The 20040-nt window shown below is 44.1% G+C and overlaps 1 protein-coding gene across 4 annotated transcripts in view; it reads left to right on the top strand.

The window, feature by feature from the left end:
- The window catches only part of LOC140386766 (tubulin monoglutamylase TTLL4-like), a 97751-nt gene that overhangs the window by 25353 nt on the left and 52358 nt on the right, over positions 1-20040 (top strand). For 3 of the 4 annotated variants that reach the window (XM_072469449.1, XM_072469466.1, XM_072469473.1), the window contains exons 5-8: positions 5511-5621; positions 8277-8353; positions 10930-11124; positions 15542-15624. In XM_072469449.1, the coding sequence (XP_072325550.1) occupies positions 5511-5621; positions 8277-8353; positions 10930-11124; positions 15542-15624 (466 nt within the window). The remainder of the gene's footprint in view (positions 1-5510; positions 5622-8276; positions 8354-10929; positions 11125-15541; positions 15625-20040) is intronic. The other variant, XM_072469458.1, reaches the window with a different exon arrangement.

Here is a 20040-nt window from a genome sequence, read left to right as displayed (position 1 = left end):
TGTACATATGCAGGCGGATGAAAAGTGGGCAGAAGTTCATCAAGTAGTATTGCCGGTAGGTTATAGAAAGGAGATGTTGCGAGTTGCACATGATGTACCAGTGGGAGGTCATTTGGGAATAAGGAAAACTCAAGCTAAAATCCAGAAACATTTTTATTGGCCTGGGCTACATGAAGATGTAGTTAAATTTTGTCAATCATGTCACACATGCCAAGTGATAGGGAAACCTCAAGCAGTGATAAAACCAGCGCCCTTAATACCCATTCCAGCATTTGAGGAACCTTTTGCAAGGGTCCTAATCGATTGTGTAGGACCGCTTCCTAAAACAAAAAGTGGGAATCAATATCTTTTGACTGTAATGGATGTGTCTACTAGGTTTCCAGGGGCCATTCCAATACGTAATATTACAGCTAAAAGGATTGTGGAGGAGTTACTTAAATTCTTTACTAGATATGGACTACTCACAGAAAGTTATTCAAAGACGTTATGGATAGCTTAGGAATAAAGCAATTTAAATCAACTGCATACCATCCAGAATCGCAGGGAGCGTTAGAAAGGTAGCATCAGACATTAAAGACAATGTTGAGGGCGTATTGTCAAGATTATCCAGAGGATTGGGATAAAGGAATCCCATTCGTATTGTTTGCAATTAGGGATGCACCTAATGAGTCTACCAAATTTAGTCCTTTTGAACTAATTTTTGGTCATGAGGTAAGAGGACCACTTAAATTGATTAAGGAAAAATTGGTGGGTGAGAAATTGGAAATTACACTATTGGATTACGTGTCAAAGTTTAGGGAACGATTAAATAGAGCAGGTGAATTGGCTAGACAACATTTGAAAGTTGCACAAAATGTGATGAAACGGGTAGCGGACAAGAAATCCAAAGTTCGTAGTTTTGCCAATGGGGATAAAGTTTTAGTGTTGTTACCAGTGGTAGGGGAGCCTTTAAAAGCTAGGTTTTGTGGACCGTATCAGATTGAAAGGAAATTAAGTGAGGTGAATTATGTGGTAAAAACACCAGATAGAAGGAAGACTCACAGTGTGTCATGTGAATATGCTTAAAAGGTACTTTGAAAGGGAAGGAGAGAAAAAGGTGGTTTTACTGATTCTAACTCAAAGTGATGAACCAAATCCAGATGACTGTGAATTTGACATACCTCCAATTAAATTGGAAAATGAGGATGTTCCTAAAAATTGGGACGAATTGTTAAGTTACCTTCCAGAGGAAAAACAAACTGACATGATATTACATGGGCAAGTTTGTAGAGATAAATTGGGAAGTACTAAAATGGCTATACGTGATGTAGATGTAGGAAATGCTGTTCCTATTAAACAACATCCATATAGACTTAATCCTTTAAAATTGGCACAGGTTAACAGAGAGATTGAGAGTATGCTGAAGAATGGCATAATTGAAGTGGGTTGCAGCCAGTGGAGCTCACCCATAATGATGGTACCTAGACCAGATGGGTACTCAATAGTTGTGTGTGGACAACAGAAAGGTGAATGCAGTTACAAGAACGGACTCTTATCCTATCCCACGTTTGAAGGATTGCATTGAGAAAGTGGGACAATCTGCTTTTATTTCCAACTTCCAGACATGGAAAGAACATTTAAAACAACATATGGAGTTCTTCGGTCGACTTCAGGAGGCGGGTTTGGTGATGAACCTAGGTAAAAGTGAATTTGGAGAAGCCCGAATCACTTTCCTTGAGGAGTTTCCGATACCCTCAAGACGAAGGGAAATAATGCGATTTCTTAGCATGAGTGGATTTTATCGAACAGCTGTGCAAGAGTTTTGTGGCGTGATTACTCCATTGATGGAATTGCTGAAGAAATGTTAAAAAATTCAATGGACAGCGGACTTTCAACAGGCATTTGACTGCCTGAAAGCTGTGATCACCAAATTGCCGTCATTGGACAAGTATAAAAACTGGCAAGTCATGCTGCAATTGTATAGAACCGTGGTAATGCCGCACTTGGAATATTGCTCCCTAGTTGGCACCATAACGTATTGCTCTAAAAACAATCCCATCCATTGACTCCATCTACACCTTCCACTGCCTGGAGAAAGCAGGCAGCATAATCAAAGACCCCTCCCACCCGGCTTACTCACACTTCCAACTTCTTCCTTCGGGCAGGAGATACAAAAGTCTGAGAACAGGCACAAACATATTCAAAAACAGCTTCTTCCCTGCTGTTACCAGACTCCTAAACGACCCTCTTATGAGCTGACCTGATTAATACTACACTCCTGTATGCTTCACCCAATGCCTGTGTCTATGTATTTACATTGTGGACCTTGTGTTGCCCTTTTATGTATTTTCTTTTCTTTTCATGTACTAAATGATCCAGACCAGGTAACATCCTGGTAAACCTCCTCTGCACCCTCTGCAAAGCCTCCACATCCTTCTGGTTGTGTGGCGACCAGAATTGTGTACAATATTCCAAGTGCGGCATTACCAAGGTTCTATACAACTGCAGCATGACTTGCCAGTTTTTATATTTGTCCAATGAAGGCAAGCAATCGTATGCTTTCTTGACTACCTTGTCCACTTGTGTAGCCACTTTCAAAGATCAGTGGACCTGCACGCCCAGATCTCTCTGACTTTCTATATTCCTAAGAGTTTTGCCATTTACGGTATATTTCTCCTCTGTACTAGACCTACGAAAATGCATTTCCCCACATTTGTCTGGATTAAACTCCATTTGCCATTTCTCTGCCCAAGTCTCCAACCTATCCATGTCTTGCTGTATCCCCTGACAATCCTCAACACTATCTGCCACTCCACCAACCTTGGTGTCATCTGTGAACTTACTAATCAGACCGGCTACATTTTCCTCCCAAGTGCCTATGTTGAACTTTCAAGCTAGTTAGAGATGTACCTCACCCTGGCATCAGGTAGGCAACATACAATGCGGGATACTCGATCCTGCTTACAAAGGATGCTTTCAGTTCTCCTAATTATAGAATTCCCTACAACTACCACTTGTCTCTTTTTGTTCCCCTCTCTTGAATGGCCTCCTGTACCACTGTAAAGTGGTCAGCTAGCTCATCCCCCCCCCCCCCCCCCCCCCCCCCCCCTCTCCCAACAGTCCTTTTCCTCATCCACACAGGGGAATGTACCTCGTACCTGTTAGATAAGGTCAAGAGCTGAGGCTCCTCCATTTCTGAATTTAGTATCCTTTTACCACACCCTGCTGTCCCTGACCACTGGCCAAATTTGGGGTACTTAATATGCAGGGTATGACTGCCTCCTGAAACAAAGCGTCCAGCTAACTCTTCCCACCCCGGATGTGCTGCAATGTCTGAAGCTCAGTCTCCAGCTTATCAATTCTGAGCCGGATTTCCTCGAGCAACAAACACTTGCTGCAGATGTGGTTACTGCAGCTCGCAATGGGATCTGCCAACTTTCACATCATGCAGCTACAGCACATCGCCTTCCCAGCCATCCCTACTGAGTTAATTAATTAGTTTTTTAATGTTTTGTTTTCAAGTTTAATGCAGCTTCCCTACCAGCCAATCAGTCCGATCCCTGAAGACTTGCCCTGTGTCTCCGCTGCTCTCCTCACACTCTTTTATCCTGTGCCTCTGCTGCTCTCCTCACGCTTTTTTACCCTGTCTCTGCTGCTGTCCTTGCGCTCTTTATCCCAAGTCTCAGTCGCTCTCCTTGCGCTCTTTATCCTGTGTCTCAGCTGGTCTCCTTGGCCACTTGCTTAGCCTGTCTGGATGGCACTTTGCAGCCTCCTCACAGCTCACTTTTGTGCCATTAGCAATTTGGAAATATTACATTTGGTTCCCATATCCAAATCATCGATTATAGATTGTGAATCGCTAGGGCCCAAACTGATCCTTGTGACCCCACTCGTCAAAGCCTGCCAACTTGAGAATGATCCGTTTTTCTCTATTCCTTTTTCTGTTTGTTAACCAATTTTCATACCATTCCTGTAAATTACCCCGAGTCCCATCTGCTCAAATTATGTTTACTGGCCTCTTGTGTGAAACTTTATCAAAAGACTTCTGAAAATGCAAATACACCACAAAGATTGAAAAGGAGGGAAAACTAGAGTACAAGAGAAAGCTAGCCAGATAGACAGACAATAAGTTTCTATAGATACTTAAATAAGAAAAGAGTTAACAAAGTGAGCATTCAAAGATTAAAAAGTTGTGAAATGTGTTTCTGGGGAAGGATGGAGCAGGCCAGTTGGAGAGATAACCGGGGGGGGGGGGGGGGGGGGGGGGGGGTGTGATTGAAGGTAGAACCAAAAGAGAGAGAGAAAATGATGTTGGACGACGTTCCTACAAGTAACTGAACCAAGGAGCTGTCCTTGGACAGATTATAACTAAGTTGAAGGATTTTAGGGAAATAGATCAAAGTCAGTAAATGGGGATTGAGGAACATATCAACCATAATTTAACTGAATGGTTGGACAGGCTCAAGAAGCCAAATGGGCTCCCACTCTTAGATATAATGCCTGTACTTCCAACAACGATTGCTGGACAGCAATCAGGAGTAGAATGTTCCGTAGCTAGTTAACATGAGACCATGTGTATGTAACACTAACTCGGTGTAAAATGGGATTAAACTTTAGGGACGGGATTCTGCGCGGCCAACGCAGGAATCGGGAAAGGCAATTGGGCGGAGAATCGGTTTTGATACCAAAATCGTGCCGAAAGCATGCCAAATCGCAATTCTCCATTGCCTCGACAGCAGTGCCAATGTGTTCCACTCTGCACATATGGTAAACATCATTGGCATATCAATAGCGTGCCTGGCCCGGCATTCTCCGGGGCTTCCGCGAACCTCTGCCTCCACCGGGGGCAACTCCTGATGGCGGGGTTCACTTGTGCTTTCAAAAATCGGGAAACAGGTGCTGTGGATGCTGAGGGGGAGAGGGGGGATACGGAAAGTGTCCCACGTCGCAATAGCCGACGGTTGTGCCGCTGGCCAGGAGAGTAGCGGGGGCAACCAGGAGGTGGGCTGTGGGATCAGGGTGGACGAACACTGAACACCATTGCCACGCCTGCCAAGCAGCCCACTGTGAACTTAGTGCCATGGGTCCTATGGGTGCCCCCTCCCACCCCCCACCAGGCCACCCTTCCTAGCTACCTCTGGCCCCAGCCGACCCATCACTGAGATGAGCGTGTTCCAGCGCAACTAGTGCCATCTTGTTGGCTGGGATGAGTGTGTGTGTGTGTCATTGGAATCGACTGTGTTCCACGTGGTGCCGGTGGTAGTCCCCTCAACAGTCGGTGAATTGGTCCAGATTTGCTGTCGCAGAGCTCCACTAATCCTGCCCCGGGGTCAACACTTACCCAGGAACGGGGAATCCGGCTGCCAATCTTTAACCTTTGTGGCTCATTGTCTTGAAGCCAGGCTTTCCTCAACACTGGTAGTCTTGTGCCTTTAAAGTATTCCACTGTTTTAACGGGACACACTTTCGAACAGAATCATAGTGTAAACTCTGTTTTACTGAATGACTGATTTTGATGCCCCCCCCCACAGTTGAACTGTTACCATGGGACCAACGAAAGCAGATGAAATGGAAAATGTCTACTGTGACACCAATAGTTGTGAAAAATACCATTGCCAGATCCCATTTCAAAATCACTAAAAGTAAGTAATTAATCCTGCATGTGCTGGCACTGACAAGTGAATCTAAACCCATTGAATGCACTGCTAAATTTTGGTAAGCGCATATGATCAATCTCCTGGTTTGAGGATATCATGGGAAAAACTTGGAAGAATCTTGGACTGTGATATCTCAAGGTACCAGTTAAAATCTCAAAACAGCAGCTTAATAGTACCAAATCTAATAAACGTGGAATTTGGTTTCATCAATAATTTAGCCAGTGGCCATTTTAGGCAAAAGCAGAGTTTTCAGTTTCATGCTGAGAAACGCCTCAGATAATGGGATGTAAATCAGAAAACACCTCTATTCCATATGACAACAAGTGACCCCAGCAATTCGAAACTTAATTCAAGAACCTGAATATACAATTAAGCATTAACTGATCTAGAACCTTTGAAGGCTTAGTGCTCAATGGCCGTCAATGTCAGTGCACGACACAGACCTAGGAGTGTCCCAGTTAGCTGATCGTAATTGAGATAACAGCACTCGCCACTCTGAACTAGAAAGGAGATAACGCGGTGTGCAGTGTCTCCGACCAAGCAGCAAAAGAACAAAGAACAATGCAGCACAGGAACAGGTCTCTCGGCCCTCCAAGCTTGCACCCACCACGGTACCTGCCTAAACCAAAACCGTCTGCACTTAACGGAGTCCGTATCCTTCTGTTCCCACCTTATCTGTATATTTGTCTAGATGTCCCTCAAATGCCGCTATCGTACCTGCTCCCACCACCTCCCCAGGCAGCACGTCCCATATATTTACCACCCTCTGTGTATAAAAAAAAAAAAACTTGCCTCGCACATCTGTTTTAAACTTTTCCCCATACACTTTAAAACTGTGTCCCCTAGTACTTAACTCTCCTACCCTAGGAAAGAGCATTTGACTATCCACTCTGTCCATGCCACTCATAATCTTATAGACCTCTATTAGGTTGCCTCTCAACCTCCGTCATTCCAGTGAGAACAGAACGTGTTTATCTAGCCTCTCATAGCTAATGCCCTCCAAAGTGTGGATGTTGAGTGCAAATTGTATTGGGCTTGCCTGTGAGATAGGTAACGAGCACTCACTGTGTACTTACAAATATACACGTTAGGAGCAGGCCCTTTGAGCTTGCTTCACCATTCAATAAGATCATAGCTGACCCGATTGTGGCCTTAACTCCATTCTCCAACTTCCCCGCAAAACCTTTGATTCCCTTGTTGGTCAAGAATCTGTCTACCTCTGCCTTAAAAATATTCAATGCCTCTGCTACTCTCTGGGGAAGGGAGTTTCAAAGGCTCTCTACCCTCTGCGAGGAAAAATATCTAATTTCAGTATTAAATGGGAGACCTCTCATTTTTAAACTGTGTCCCTTATTTATAGTCTCGTCCACAAGTGGAAATGGCGTTTCAGCATCCACCCTGTCGAGTCCCCTCAGGATCGTATATGTGTCAATAAAATTGCCTCCAATTGGTACAGGCCCAGTGTGTCCAAACTTTCCTTGCAATTTAACCTGCTGCCCCAATCTCCGGTATTAGGAGAATGAACCTTCTCTGAACTATTTTCTTAAGTAGAGAGGCTGGTTTAGCACAGTGGGCTAAACAGCTGGCTTGCAATGCAGAACAAAGCCAGCAGCGCGGGTTCAATTCCTGTACCGGCCGCCCCGAACAGACGGCGGAATGTGGCGATTAGGGGCTTTTCACAGTAACTTCATTGAAGCCTACTTGTGACAATAAGCGATTATTATTATTATTATTATTAAATAAGGAGACCGATATTGTACATGGTACTCTAGATGTGGCCTCACCAATGTGGCAAATGTAGCAAGACATCATCCCTGCTTTAATATTTCATTCCCCTCAAAATAAATGTAACAATTCCATTTGCTTTCTAAACGCTTGCATACCTGCATACAACCATTGTGACTCTGCAATCTCTCCATTTAAATAATGTGCTGCTTTTCTATTCTTCCTGCCAAAAACAAGTTCACATTTTTCTACTTTATACTCCACCTGCCAAAGTTTTGTCAACTGACCTAACCTCTTTATATCCAAACTCCTTATGTCCCCTTTAGAACTTTCTTTCCTCCATGTCTGTGCATCATCAGCAAATTTAGCAAGCATATATTCAGTCCCTTCATTCAAATTATTGATATAAATTGTAAGTAGTTGAGTCCCTGCACCGATTTGTACCGCAGATCCTTTTATAACTGCCCTAGTTCCTGTCAGCTAACCAATCTTCTATCCACGGTAATGGTACTTCCTGCATATGACCTCTTATTTTGCAGAGTAAGCTTTCCTGGAGCACCTTGTCAAATGCCTTCTGCAAATCTAAGTGCAGTACATCCACAAGTTCCCCTTTATCCATGTTGCTTGCTATTTCCTCGATAACTTTAATAAATTAGTCAACTTCATTTCCCTTTCACCCAACCATATTGACTGCCTGATTGCAATGAGATTTTCGAAGTGCACTGCCATAACCCACTTAATAACAGCTTCTAGTATGTTCTGTAAGACAAATGTTAAGCTTACTGGCCTGTAGGTTGAATATGACAAATGGTCACTGGTATGAGATACTAAATAGTGGTCTGTCCTTGTGTGAGAAATAGGTAGAGGAGAGAGAAATTGTCTTCAAGTGGAAAATTAATGTGTTATACATTTCAGGATGTTATGATTGGCTGGGCTGCTGGGGACATCACATGAAATCACCGCTATTCAAGACCCTCCGGGAATATCAGAAGGTAAGCGGTTAGAATTTCAAAAGCTTTACAGTACCCTCCTTCTGTGCCAATATTTTTTCCATATTTGTTTAAATATTTAATACAAACATGCCATGATCTATTTAATAATAATCTTTATTAGCGTCACGAATAGGCTCACATTAACACTGCAATGAAGTTACTGTGAAAATCCTCTATCGCCACACTATAGCGCTTGTTCGGGAGGGAGAATTCAGAACGTCCAACGAAAGAGAAAATGCTGGAAAATCTCAGCAGGTCTGGCAGCATCTGTAAGAAGAGAAAAGAGCTAACGTTTCGAGTCCGATGACTCTTTGTCAAAGCTAACAGACAGAGAAAGTGGGAAATATTTATACTGTGGAGTGAGAATGAAAGATGAATCATAGCCACAGAAACCCAGGGAAACCGGGTGCTAATGGCCACACAAACCAAAGGGAAAGAGTGCTAATGGCAGTCCCCAGAGAGAACAAAAGATGTGAAAGGTCAAACAGCAGGGAAACTAACATCAGAGGATGAACTGTAGATATGGAGGGAGGGGAAGGGGGAAGCTCGCTTTGCTGAATATCTTCGGTCTGTGCGCATTCAGGACCTTGACCTTCCCGTTGCTTGCCATTTTAACCAAAGACCCTGCTCCCATGCCCACATGTCTGTTCTTGGCCTGCTGCCGTGTTCCAGTGAAGCTCAACGCAAACTGGAGGAACAACATCTCATCTTCCGGTTAGGCACGCTGCAGCCTTCCGGCCTGAACATCAAATTAAACAACTTCAGATAATCAGCTCTACCCCACCTCGACCCATTTGTTTTCATTCCATTTCATTTTAACTGCCTTTTACCATTTCTTTATTAATACATATTTAATTCCCCCCCCTCCCAATCTTATCCACCTTTCCTTCACCTTTCTCTTCTTTGCTTCCCGCTTCCCCTCCCCCCACATCTACAGTTCATCCTCTGAGTCGGGCTAAATGGGTCATGTTCAAGTTGGCAAACTGTAGCTAGTGGGTGCCATCGGGATCGGGGCTGGGACCTGAACTATTTGTAGTCTATATTAATGATTTGCTGGCAATACAAAGATAGAATCATAGAATGTACAGTGCAGAAGGAGGCCATTCGGCCGATCGAGTCTGCACCTGCCCTTGGGAAGCGCATCCTACTTAAGCCGAAGCCTCCACCCCATCCCCGTAACCCAACCTAACCGTTGGACACTAAGGGGCAATTTAGCATAGCCAATCTACCTATCCTGCACATCTTTGGACTGTGGGAGGAAACCGGAGCACCCGGAGGAAACCCAAGCAGACACAGGGAGAACGTGCAGACTCCGCACAGAGTCACCCGAGGCCGGAATTGAATCTGGGACCCTAGCGCTGTGAGGCAGCAGTGCAAACCACCGTGCCGTGGGAAAGTATTTGAGTTTGCAAGTGGATATAGATTGGTTAAGTGAGTGGTTGTTAGAGTATAATATGGGAAACTGTGAGGTTAGCCACTTTGGTAGGAAAAATATAAAAGTAAAATATATTTAAAAATATGTTTTTTTTAAAAGAATGCAGGTAAAGCAAGTAATTAGAATGGGCAATGGAATGTCTGTCTTTATTGCAACGGTGATGGAGTATAGAACTCGGGAAATCTTGGTACAACTTACAGGGTGTTGTTGAGGCCACACCGAGAGTGCTGTGTAGTGTTCTGGTCTCCTTATCTTATGTAGGGGGGGATATGCTTGCATTGGAAGAGTTTCAAAGAAGGTTCATTAGGCTGATTACCGGGCTGAAGTGGTTTGTCTTATGAGGAAAGGGTGCGTAGGTTGGGCCCATACTCATTGGAATTTAGAAGAATGAGATGTGATGTTCAACAGAGATTCTGAGGGACTTGACAGGGTGGATACTGAGAGGCTGTGTCCCCTTGTGGGGCAAATCTAGAACTGAGCATTACAGTTTCGACATAATTTAAAACAGATGAGGATATTTTTCCCTGTGGATTTTGTGTCTTTGGAATTCTCTTCCCCAGAAACAATCAGAGGCTGGGATATTGAATATGTTCAATACCGGGTTAGACAGATCTTTGAGCTACAAGGGAGTCAAAGAAAGTGGAGTTTATGCCATGATCAGATCGCCCATGATCATATTGAACAGCATGAGCAGGCTTTGAGAGGCCCAATGGCCTAATCTTAATTCTTAAGATCTTGTGGCCTCTTGAGCATCCACTACTTTCTTTGAACCCAGTCTTGACGATTACGTTTTCAGTTGTGTAGGCCTGAAGTTCTGTAATTATCTTCCTACATTCCTATAGCTCTTCACCTCTCTGTCCCCTTACAACCCTCCTTTAAAATCCGCCTCTTGGACCTTGACTCAGTTTTTTAAATTCATTATGCCTTTGAAGTGCTTCCGGACAATTATGTGCATTCTAGGCGCTATGCAAGTGCGAATTGTTCATTTTGCAACTGAAAAAAATCTCACTTTCTTTGTAATTTAATCTTTCACGTGTTGCATTGTGGAATCTGTTCGCATTCAGTATTGCTCCATTGAAATCGCGTAAAGGTGGTACACTTGGAGGATGAAAACAAACGTTCTATTTTTTTTCCTTCCTAGCTGAATCATTTTCCGGGATCGTTTCAAATTGGGCGCAAGGACCGTTTGTGGCGTAACTTGTTAAGGATGCAGCTGCGATTTGGGAAAAGGGAGTTCAACTTTTTCCCGCAGTCCTACATTCTCCCTCATGACATCAAACTGTTGAAGAATGCCTGGGGAGATAGCTCCAGCAGGCAGAAATGGATCATCAAACCGGTAAGTTAAGTCAGAAAGCTTAATTGAGATAATTGGAAAAGGGACCGGAAAGACAGAAATTATTTTCTTATGCAGCAAGTTATCATGATCTGAAATGCACTGGCGTAAAGCTTGGTGAAAGCAAATTCATTAACTTTTAAAAAAGAATTGGGTATATACTTTGTAACGGGGAAAACGTTTATGGCTATAGGGAAACGGTGGGACGGTAAGACTAATTGGATAGCTATTACAAAGATTCAGCAGAGATATGATGGTCTGACGAACTTTACAGTGCGGTTCTGAGGGATAGTTTAATTGGTAGAATTTAGCTTTAGTGTAATGGGAAAAATACAGCCTTGCGCTTGCACTGTGCTTTGCATGACCTCAGGATGGTGAAATATGTACTTCTCGAATATTATTTATTCTTCCACAGTATATGAGCTGGTAGCCAACATTTGTTGCCCATCCTTAATTGCTCTTGAGAAGGTGGTGCTCCTTTGAATAACTGTGGTCCATCTGGTGCAAATATACCCAGAGTTGTTAGGAAGGAAGTTGCTGGTTTTTTTGTCCAAAATATGTAGTTCCAAATCAAAGACCTTCCTTCCATCTTAAGGTCAGAAGTGGGGGTGTTTGCGAATGACTGCACAATGTTCAGCACCATTTGCGAATCCTCAGATAATGAAGCAGTCCATGTTCAAATGCAGCAAGACCTGGACAATATCCAGGCTTGGGCTGACAAGTGGGAAGTTATATTCACACCACACAAGTGCCAGGCAATGACCATCTCCTACAAGAGAGGCAGCACGGCAGCATAGTGGTTAGCACAGTTGCTTCACAGCTCCAGGGTCCCAGGTTCGATTCCCGGCCGGGTCACTGTCTGTGCGGAGTCTGCACGTTCTCCTCGTGTCTGCGTGGGTTTCCTCCGGGTGCTCCGGTTTCCTCCCACTGTCCAAAGATGTGCAGGTTAGGTGGATTGGCCATGCTAAATTGCCCTTAGTGTCCAAAAATGTTAAGTGCAGGTTACGGGGATAGGGTAGATACGTGGGCTTCAGTAAGGTGCTCTTGTAAGGGCCGGTGCAGACTTGATGAGCTGAATGGCCTCCTTCGGCACTGTAAATTCTATAATCTAAACACCGCCCCTTGACGTTTAATGGTATTACCATCACTGAATCCCCCACAATCAACATCCTGGGGGTTACCATTGATCAGAAACTGAACTGGGCTAGCCATATTAATACTGTGGCTATCAGGGCAGGTCAAAAGCTAGGAATCCTACGGTGAGTAACTCTCCTCCTTGACCCTCCCCCTCCCAAAGCCTGTCCACCATCTACAAGGCACAAGTCAGGAGTGCGATGCAATATTCACCACTTGCCTGCATGAGTGCAGCTCCAACAACACTCAAGACGCTCGACACCATCCAGGACAAAGCAGCCCACTTGATTGCTCCCCTATCCACAAACATTCAAACCCTCCACCACCGATGCACAGTGGCAGCCGTGTGTACCATCTGCAAGATGCACTGCAGTAACTCACCAAGGTTCCTTTGACAGCACCTTCCAAACCCACGACCACTACCATCTAGAAGGACAAGAGCTGCAAATACCTGGGATTCTCACCACTCAGAGTTTCCCCTCCAAGTCTCTCTCCACCCTGACTTGGAAATATATCGCTGTTCCTTCGCTGTCGCTGGAGCAACATTCTGGAACTCCCTCCCTAACAGCACAGTGGGTGTACCTACATCTGAAGGACTGCAGCGGTTCAAGAAGACACCTATTGAAGGGCAACTAGGGATAGGAAATAAATGCTGACCTAACCAGCGACGCCCACATCCCGTAAATGAATTTTTTAAAAAAAGGACTGTGTCACTAGGGGGGAGAACTTGGTGGTGGTGTTCCCCATGCATCTATTATTCTCATCCTCCTCGGTTGTAAAGCTTGCAGGTTTGGAATGTGCTGTTGAATGAACCTTGGTGAATTACTACAGTGTATCTAGTGTACACTGCTGCCACTATACACCGGGGATAGAGGTAATGAATGTTGAATGAGATGATGGGGTGCCAATCAAACGGGCTATGTTAATGCTGTCACTGTTGTATATTCTTTCACTAAAGACTGAATCAAAACTTCACTCTGGTAAAAGCTGCATAAAACCATTCCAAGCCATTCTATCCTTCGGATACCAACCATTGTCTCCCACTCATCCCATGACCCTCTTCCACTACCATCCCTGACTGTGCCATCCCCTTCCTCCGATGCCATTACCACTCCACCACAATCGCATATTGACCTTGACGTTCTGCTCCCCGCCACCATAAACCAACAGGTCCCTGGCTGGCGTTTTAAACAATTATAGAATTAAAATTCAATAGGATCGGAGTTGAACTCGGCAACGCTGATTGGCAGATCAGCTTCACTCCTAAATGCAGCAGTGCGTAAGGGTTACCTTCCTTGGTCAGTACTGCTGGAGTCCTGACTGCTGACCAGTCTGGGTGCTTTGCTGAGGTGTTTCTAGGTTTTCTACACACACACACGCGCAAGCACACGCGCACACGCACATACAGCCGGCAAAGGGTGAGAGGGAAGGATGAATCTTGGCTGATGACCGCTCCAGCTTTTTAAAAAAAAAAAAAAAAAAAAATTCATTTTGATAATTGTCAGGGAGAATCCACACTGCTTCATACATTCACGCTTCATCATTGCATTGAGTCAGCGCCACATCAGCTGCACATGCGTCGAGTACTCCAGACTTCAGTGTTCAAGGCACTGCCCATCAAAACAATCCACTGACTGACAGCAGTGTGAGTAGACAACTGAGCATTATCATTATTATAGTTTGTCACCAGTTCGAAGTTGTTAAAAATTGTTCCTTAACTGCTTCCCTTCACCCTCTCTTTAGATCTACCTCTGCCAGAATAAAGGTCAATTCTCAAGGGCAATTAGGGATTGATAACAAATGCTGGCCTTACCAATGGCGTTGGCGTTCCATGAAATATTTTTTTCAGAAGTAATTTTTTGGTTTGCGGTGACGAAGAGTTGTAGGCATTCACTCCCAGGCTGCAGCTGTACTAGTGTGAGGCAATGGAGAGCGCAGCTCCATCCTCATGCCAGAGCACCAAGCACTGAAAGCTTGGACACATTCAGAATCTAGCTGTATTGCTGATCCCTTGCCCCTACAGCATAGCACAGTGCAGTCTATCGCCAGTTCAACTTGGTTACCTGTTTCAAAGAAACGTTTTTGGAAACTGCATTAAATGAAGGGATCAGGAAAAGATAAAATTAGTACAGTGTATTACAACCACGATACACTAGATAAATTGGGATGAAGTGAGTCCTACCCCATCTCCTATAAAGAACTTCAATTTTCTGTCACCCTCTTCTAGGTATTTATCACCTTGCGTTTTTCAACTACATATATATATTTATATATTTGGAGGAAAATTGAATCGTGGGCAGCACGGTAACACAGTTGGTGGGCAGCACAGTGGTTAGCACAGTTGCTTCACAGCTCCAGGGTCCCAGGTTCGATTCCAAGCTTGGGTCACTGTCTGTGTGGAGTCTGCACATTTTCCCCATGTCTGCGTGGGATTCCTCCAGGTGCTCTAGTTTCCTCCCACAGTCCAAAGATGTGCAGGTTAAGTGGATTGGCCACGCTAAATTGCCCTTGGTGTCCAAAAAGATTGGGCGGGGTTACGGGGATAGATTGGAGATGTGGGCTTAAATGTGGTGCTCTTTCGGGTTAGCCCTGCAGCCTCACGGCGCCGAGGTCCCAGGTTCGATCCCGGCTCTGGGTCACTGTCCGTGTGGAGTTTGCACGTTCTCCCCGGGGGTGCGTGGGTTTCGCCCCCACAACCCAAAGATGTGCAGGCTAGGTGGATTGGCCACACTAAATTGCCCCTTAATTGGAAAAAATTAATTGGGTACACTAAATTTATTTTTAAAAATTAAAAATATGTGGTGCTCTTTCCAAGGGCCGGTGCAAACTCGATGGGCAGATTGGCCTCCTTCTGCACTGTAAAGTATATGATTCGGTGAACTGAAGTTTTATAATCATTTTTTTTTTAGTGTCACACGTAGGCTTACATTAACAATGCAATGATACTGTAAAATCCCCTAGTCATCACACTCTGCCGCCTGATCGGGTACAGCTTGTGGATACCCCAGTCAATAGGGTAGCTTCAGGTTTGGAAATGCCCTTATGGATGTTCAATTTTGCTGTGCAACATTTCTGCATTATGTGACCAAGGGAGCTTGCAAAGTTACAACAAGGCCAGTGTTTTAATCCAACCATTTATACAGTGGCTCAAGTAATCATATTGGAGAAATAAAATCATTGCTGTTTTGGAATATAGCATTCACACTTCTGTTACTCGAAAAATATGTAGAACACTATCTATTGGCATACTGATTTTCTCACCTCTTCTGGTGTCTTTTTAATATAGCCTGCATCTGCCAGAGGAATTGGCATTCAAGTCATTCACAGATGGAATCAAATCCCCAAGAAGCGACCTCTGCTGGTTCAGAAGTATGAATTTATTTCTGTTTAAAGTGTGCGCATTTAGTGTAAAGTGTGCGGGTTTTGAATGTTCAAGAAGATAAATTTACCAAACGTAGGTGTGTATACATGATGGTTTATATTTATATGCAATTCATTTACAAACTGATTATATAAATGTGTGTGTTCGGTGATCATTCACTAACCAGTATGATTGTGCACCTAAGAAACTCCCTGGTACTGGTCATGCATTCTGTGGGTTATTGCAGGGCTGATGAGCCGGATCCGAGAGTCACAGCTTCGCCAGCACCCTTGGCAGGTGTTTCAGGGAGGTGAGATTGGTCTTTGGACTCGAGGTTGCTGGTATTCCTTTCTCTGGCTCCTTTTCCGGGCTGTCGGTGTCCTTGAAGAATTGTGTCCCTTCAATCAGGAGGTTACTCCAAGTAGGTCTCTCTCTTCTGAGCAACAGTCTCCCAGGCATTAACGTCACTGTTGCATTTCTTGAGGTGAGCCTTCAGGGTGTCATTGAAGCGCTTCCTTTGTCATCCTCTTTTTCGGAAGCCTTCCTTCAGCTGAGCAAAGAAGATTTGCTTTGGAAGCCTGAACTCTTGACATGCTGAGCACATGGTGGTCCCAGTGGAGTTGGTTTTGGATGATCATGCCCTCGATACTGGTGTTTTTATGTCCTTCAAGGGCACTGGTGTTAATACACCTGTCCTCTCAGCTTATATTCTATACATGGTCTTGGACCAGATTATGGACACCACACTCTGGTTTTAAGTAGTTTTGAGAGCAAGGACAATTGAGGGAGGTGAAGAATTATGCTGTCATGTTGACCAAGGAAAGCATATGTTAAAGTAGATGATTCAGGGAGAAGGAAAGTTAATGTAGGCTGGATGGAAATAACAGCAGAGCACTAAAGCTACATAAGAACATAAGAACTAGGAGCAGGAGTAGGCCATCTGGCCCCTCGAGCCTGCTCCACCATTCAATGAGATCATGGCTGATCTTTTGTGCACTCCGCTCCACTTTCCCGCCCGAACACCATAACCCTTAATCCCTTTATTCTTCAAAAAACTATCTATCTTTATCTTAAAAACATTTAATGAAGGAGCCTCTACTGCTTCACTGGGCAAAGAATTCCATAGATTCACAACCCTTTGGGTGAAGAAGTTCCTCCTAAACTCAGTCCTAAATCTACTTCCCCTTATTTTGAGGCTATGCCCCCTAGTTCTGCTTTCACCCGCCAGTGGAAACAACCTGCCCGCATCTATACTATCTATTCCCTTCATAACCGTATATGTTTCCATAAGATCCCCCCATATCCTTCTAAATTCCACCGAGTTCAGTCCCAGTCTACTCAACCTCTCCTCTTAATCCAACCCCTTCAGCTCTGGGATTAACCTAGTGAATCTCCTCTGCACACCCTCCAGTGCCAGTACGTCCTTTCTCAAGTAAGGAGAGCAAAACTGAACACACTACTCCAGGTGTGGCCTCACTAACACCTTATACAATTGCAGCATAACCTCCCTAGTCTTAAACTCCATCCCTCTTGCAGTGAAGGACAAAATTCCATTTGCCTTCTTAATCACCTGTAAACCAACTTTTTGCGACTCATGCACTAGCACACCCAGGTCTCTCTGCACAGCAGCATGTTTTAATATTTTATCATTTAAATAATAATCCCTTTTGCTGTTGTTCCTACCAAAATGGATAACCTCCCATTTGTCAACATTGCATTCCATCTGCCAGACCCTAGCCCATTCACTTTGCCTATCCAAATCCCTCTGCAGACTTCCAGTATCCTCTGCACTTTTTGCTTTACCACTTATCTTAGTGTTGTCTGCAAACTTGGACACATTGCCCTTGGTCCCCAACTCCATATCATCTATGTAAATTGTGAACAGTTGTGGGCCCAACACTGATCCCTGAGGGACACCACTAGCTACTGATTGCCAACCAGAGAAACACCCATTAATCCCCACTCTTTGCTTTCTATTAAGTAACCAATCCTCTATCCATGCTACTACTTTCCCCTTAATGCCATGCATCTTTATCTTATGCAGCAACCTTTTGTGTGGCACCTTGTCAAAGGCTTTCTGGAAATCCAGATATACCACATCCATTGGCTCCCCGTTATCTACCGCACTGTTAATGTCCTCAAAAAATTCCACTAAATTAGTTAGGCACGACCTGCCCTTTATGAACCCATGCTGCGTCTGCCCAATAGAACAATTTCCATCCAGATGCCTCGCTATTTCTTCTTTGATGATAGATTCCAGCATCTTCCCTACTACCGAAGTTAAGCTCACTGGCCTATAATTACCCGCTTTTTGCCTACCTCCTTTTTTAAACAGTGGTGTCACATTTGCTAATTTCCAATCCTCTGGGACTACCCCAGAGTCTAGTGAATTTTGGTAAATTATCACTAGTGCATTTGCAATTTCCCTAGCCATCTCTTTTAGCAGTCTGGGATGCATTCCATCAGGGCCAGGAGACTTGTCTACCTTTAGCCCCATTAGCTTGCCCATCACTACCTCCTTGGTGATAACAATCCTCAAGGTCCTCACCTGTCATAGCCTCATTTCCAACAGTCACTGGCATGTTATTTGTGTCTTCCACTGTGAAGACCGACCCAAAAAACCTATTCAGTTCCTCAGCCATTTCCTCATCTCCCATTATTAAATCTCCCTTCTCATCCTCGAAAGGACCAATATTTACCTTAGCCACTCTTTTTTTGTTTTATATATTTGTAGAAACTTTTACTATCTGTTTTTATATTCTGAGCAAGTTTACTCTCATAATCTATCTTACTCTTTATAGCTTTTTTAGTAGCTTTCTGTTGCCCCCTAAGGATTTCCCAGTCCTCAAGTCTCCCACTGATCTTTGCTACTTTGTATGTTTTTTCCTTCAATTTGATACTCTCTCTTATTTCCTTAGATATCCACGGTCGATTTTCCTTCTTTTTACCGTCCTTCCTTTTTGTTGGTATAAACCTTTGCTGAGCACTGAAAAATCGCTTGGAAGATTCTCCACTGTTCCTCAACTGTTTCACCATAAAGTCTTTGCTCCCAGTCTACCTTAGCTAGTTCTCCTCTCATGCCATTGTAATCTCCTTTGTTTAAGCACAAAACACTAGTGCTTGATTTTACCTTCTCACCCTCCATCTGTATTTTAAATTCCACCATATTGTGATCGCTCCTTCCGAGAGGATCCCTAACTATGAGATCCTGAATCAATCCTGTCTCATTACACAGAACCATATCTAGGACCGCTTGTTCCCTCGTAGGTTCCATTACATACTGTTCTAGGAAACTATCGCGGATACATTCTATAAACTCCTCCTCAAGGCTGCCTTGACTGACCTGGTTAAACCAATCGACATGTAGATTAAAATCCCCCATGATAACTGCTGTACCATTTCTACATGCATCAGTTATTTCTTTGTTTATTGCCTGCCCCACCATAATATTACTATTTGGTGGCCTATAGACTACCCCTATCAGTGACTTTTTCACCTTACTATTCCTGATTTCCACCCAAATGGATTCAACCTTATCCTCCATAGCACCGATGTCATCCCTTACTGTTGCCCGGATGTCATCCTTAAATAACAGAGCTACACCACCTCCCTTACCATCCACTCTGTCCTTCCGAATAGTTTGATACCCTCGGATATTTAACTCCCAGTCGTGACCATCCTTTAACCATGTTTCAGTAATGGCCACTAAATCATAGTCATTCACGATTTGCGCCATCAACTCATTTACCTTATTCCGAATACTACGAGCATTCAGGTAAAGTACACTTATGTTGGCTTTTTTACCTCTGTTTTGAATCTTAACATCTCGATTAGTAACCTCTCCTCAGTTATATTTCCTCTTAACCTTTCTCCTAATTTTCCTTGTCGTTGTACCCATATCTTCATGTAACAACCTGCCGCGTCGCTTACCATTAATGTTTTCACTTCCCGTTTTATTCCTTTTAGTATTCCTGGTCCTATTCACTGAGCTCCCCTCAGTCACTGTACCTTGTACTGTCGCTCTTTTTGATTTTTGACTATGGCTTCTCTGCCTTACACTTTCCCCCTTCCTGCCTTTTGTTTCTGTCCCTGTTTTACTACCTTCCAACTTCCTGCATCGGTTCCCATCCCCCTGCCACATTAGTTTAAACTCTCCCCAACAGCTCAAGCAACCCCCCCCCCCCCCCCCCCCCCCAGGACATCGGTTCCAGTCCTGCCCAGGTGCAGACAGTCCGGTTTGTACTGGTCCCACCTCCCCCAGAATCGGTTCCAATGTCCCAGGAATTTGAATCCCTCCCTCTTGCACCATCTCTTGAGCCACGCATTCATCCACTCTATCCTGACATTCCTACTCTGACTAGCTCGTGGCACTGGTAGCAATCCTGAGATTACTACCTTTGAGGTCCTACTTTTTAGTTTAACTC

The sequence above is a fragment of the Scyliorhinus torazame genome, chromosome 2 (genome assembly GCF_047496885.1).
Source record: "Scyliorhinus torazame isolate Kashiwa2021f chromosome 2, sScyTor2.1, whole genome shotgun sequence".
NCBI lineage: Eukaryota > Metazoa > Chordata > Chondrichthyes > Carcharhiniformes > Scyliorhinidae > Scyliorhinus > Scyliorhinus torazame.
This window is presented reverse-complemented; position numbering and strand designations above follow the sequence as displayed.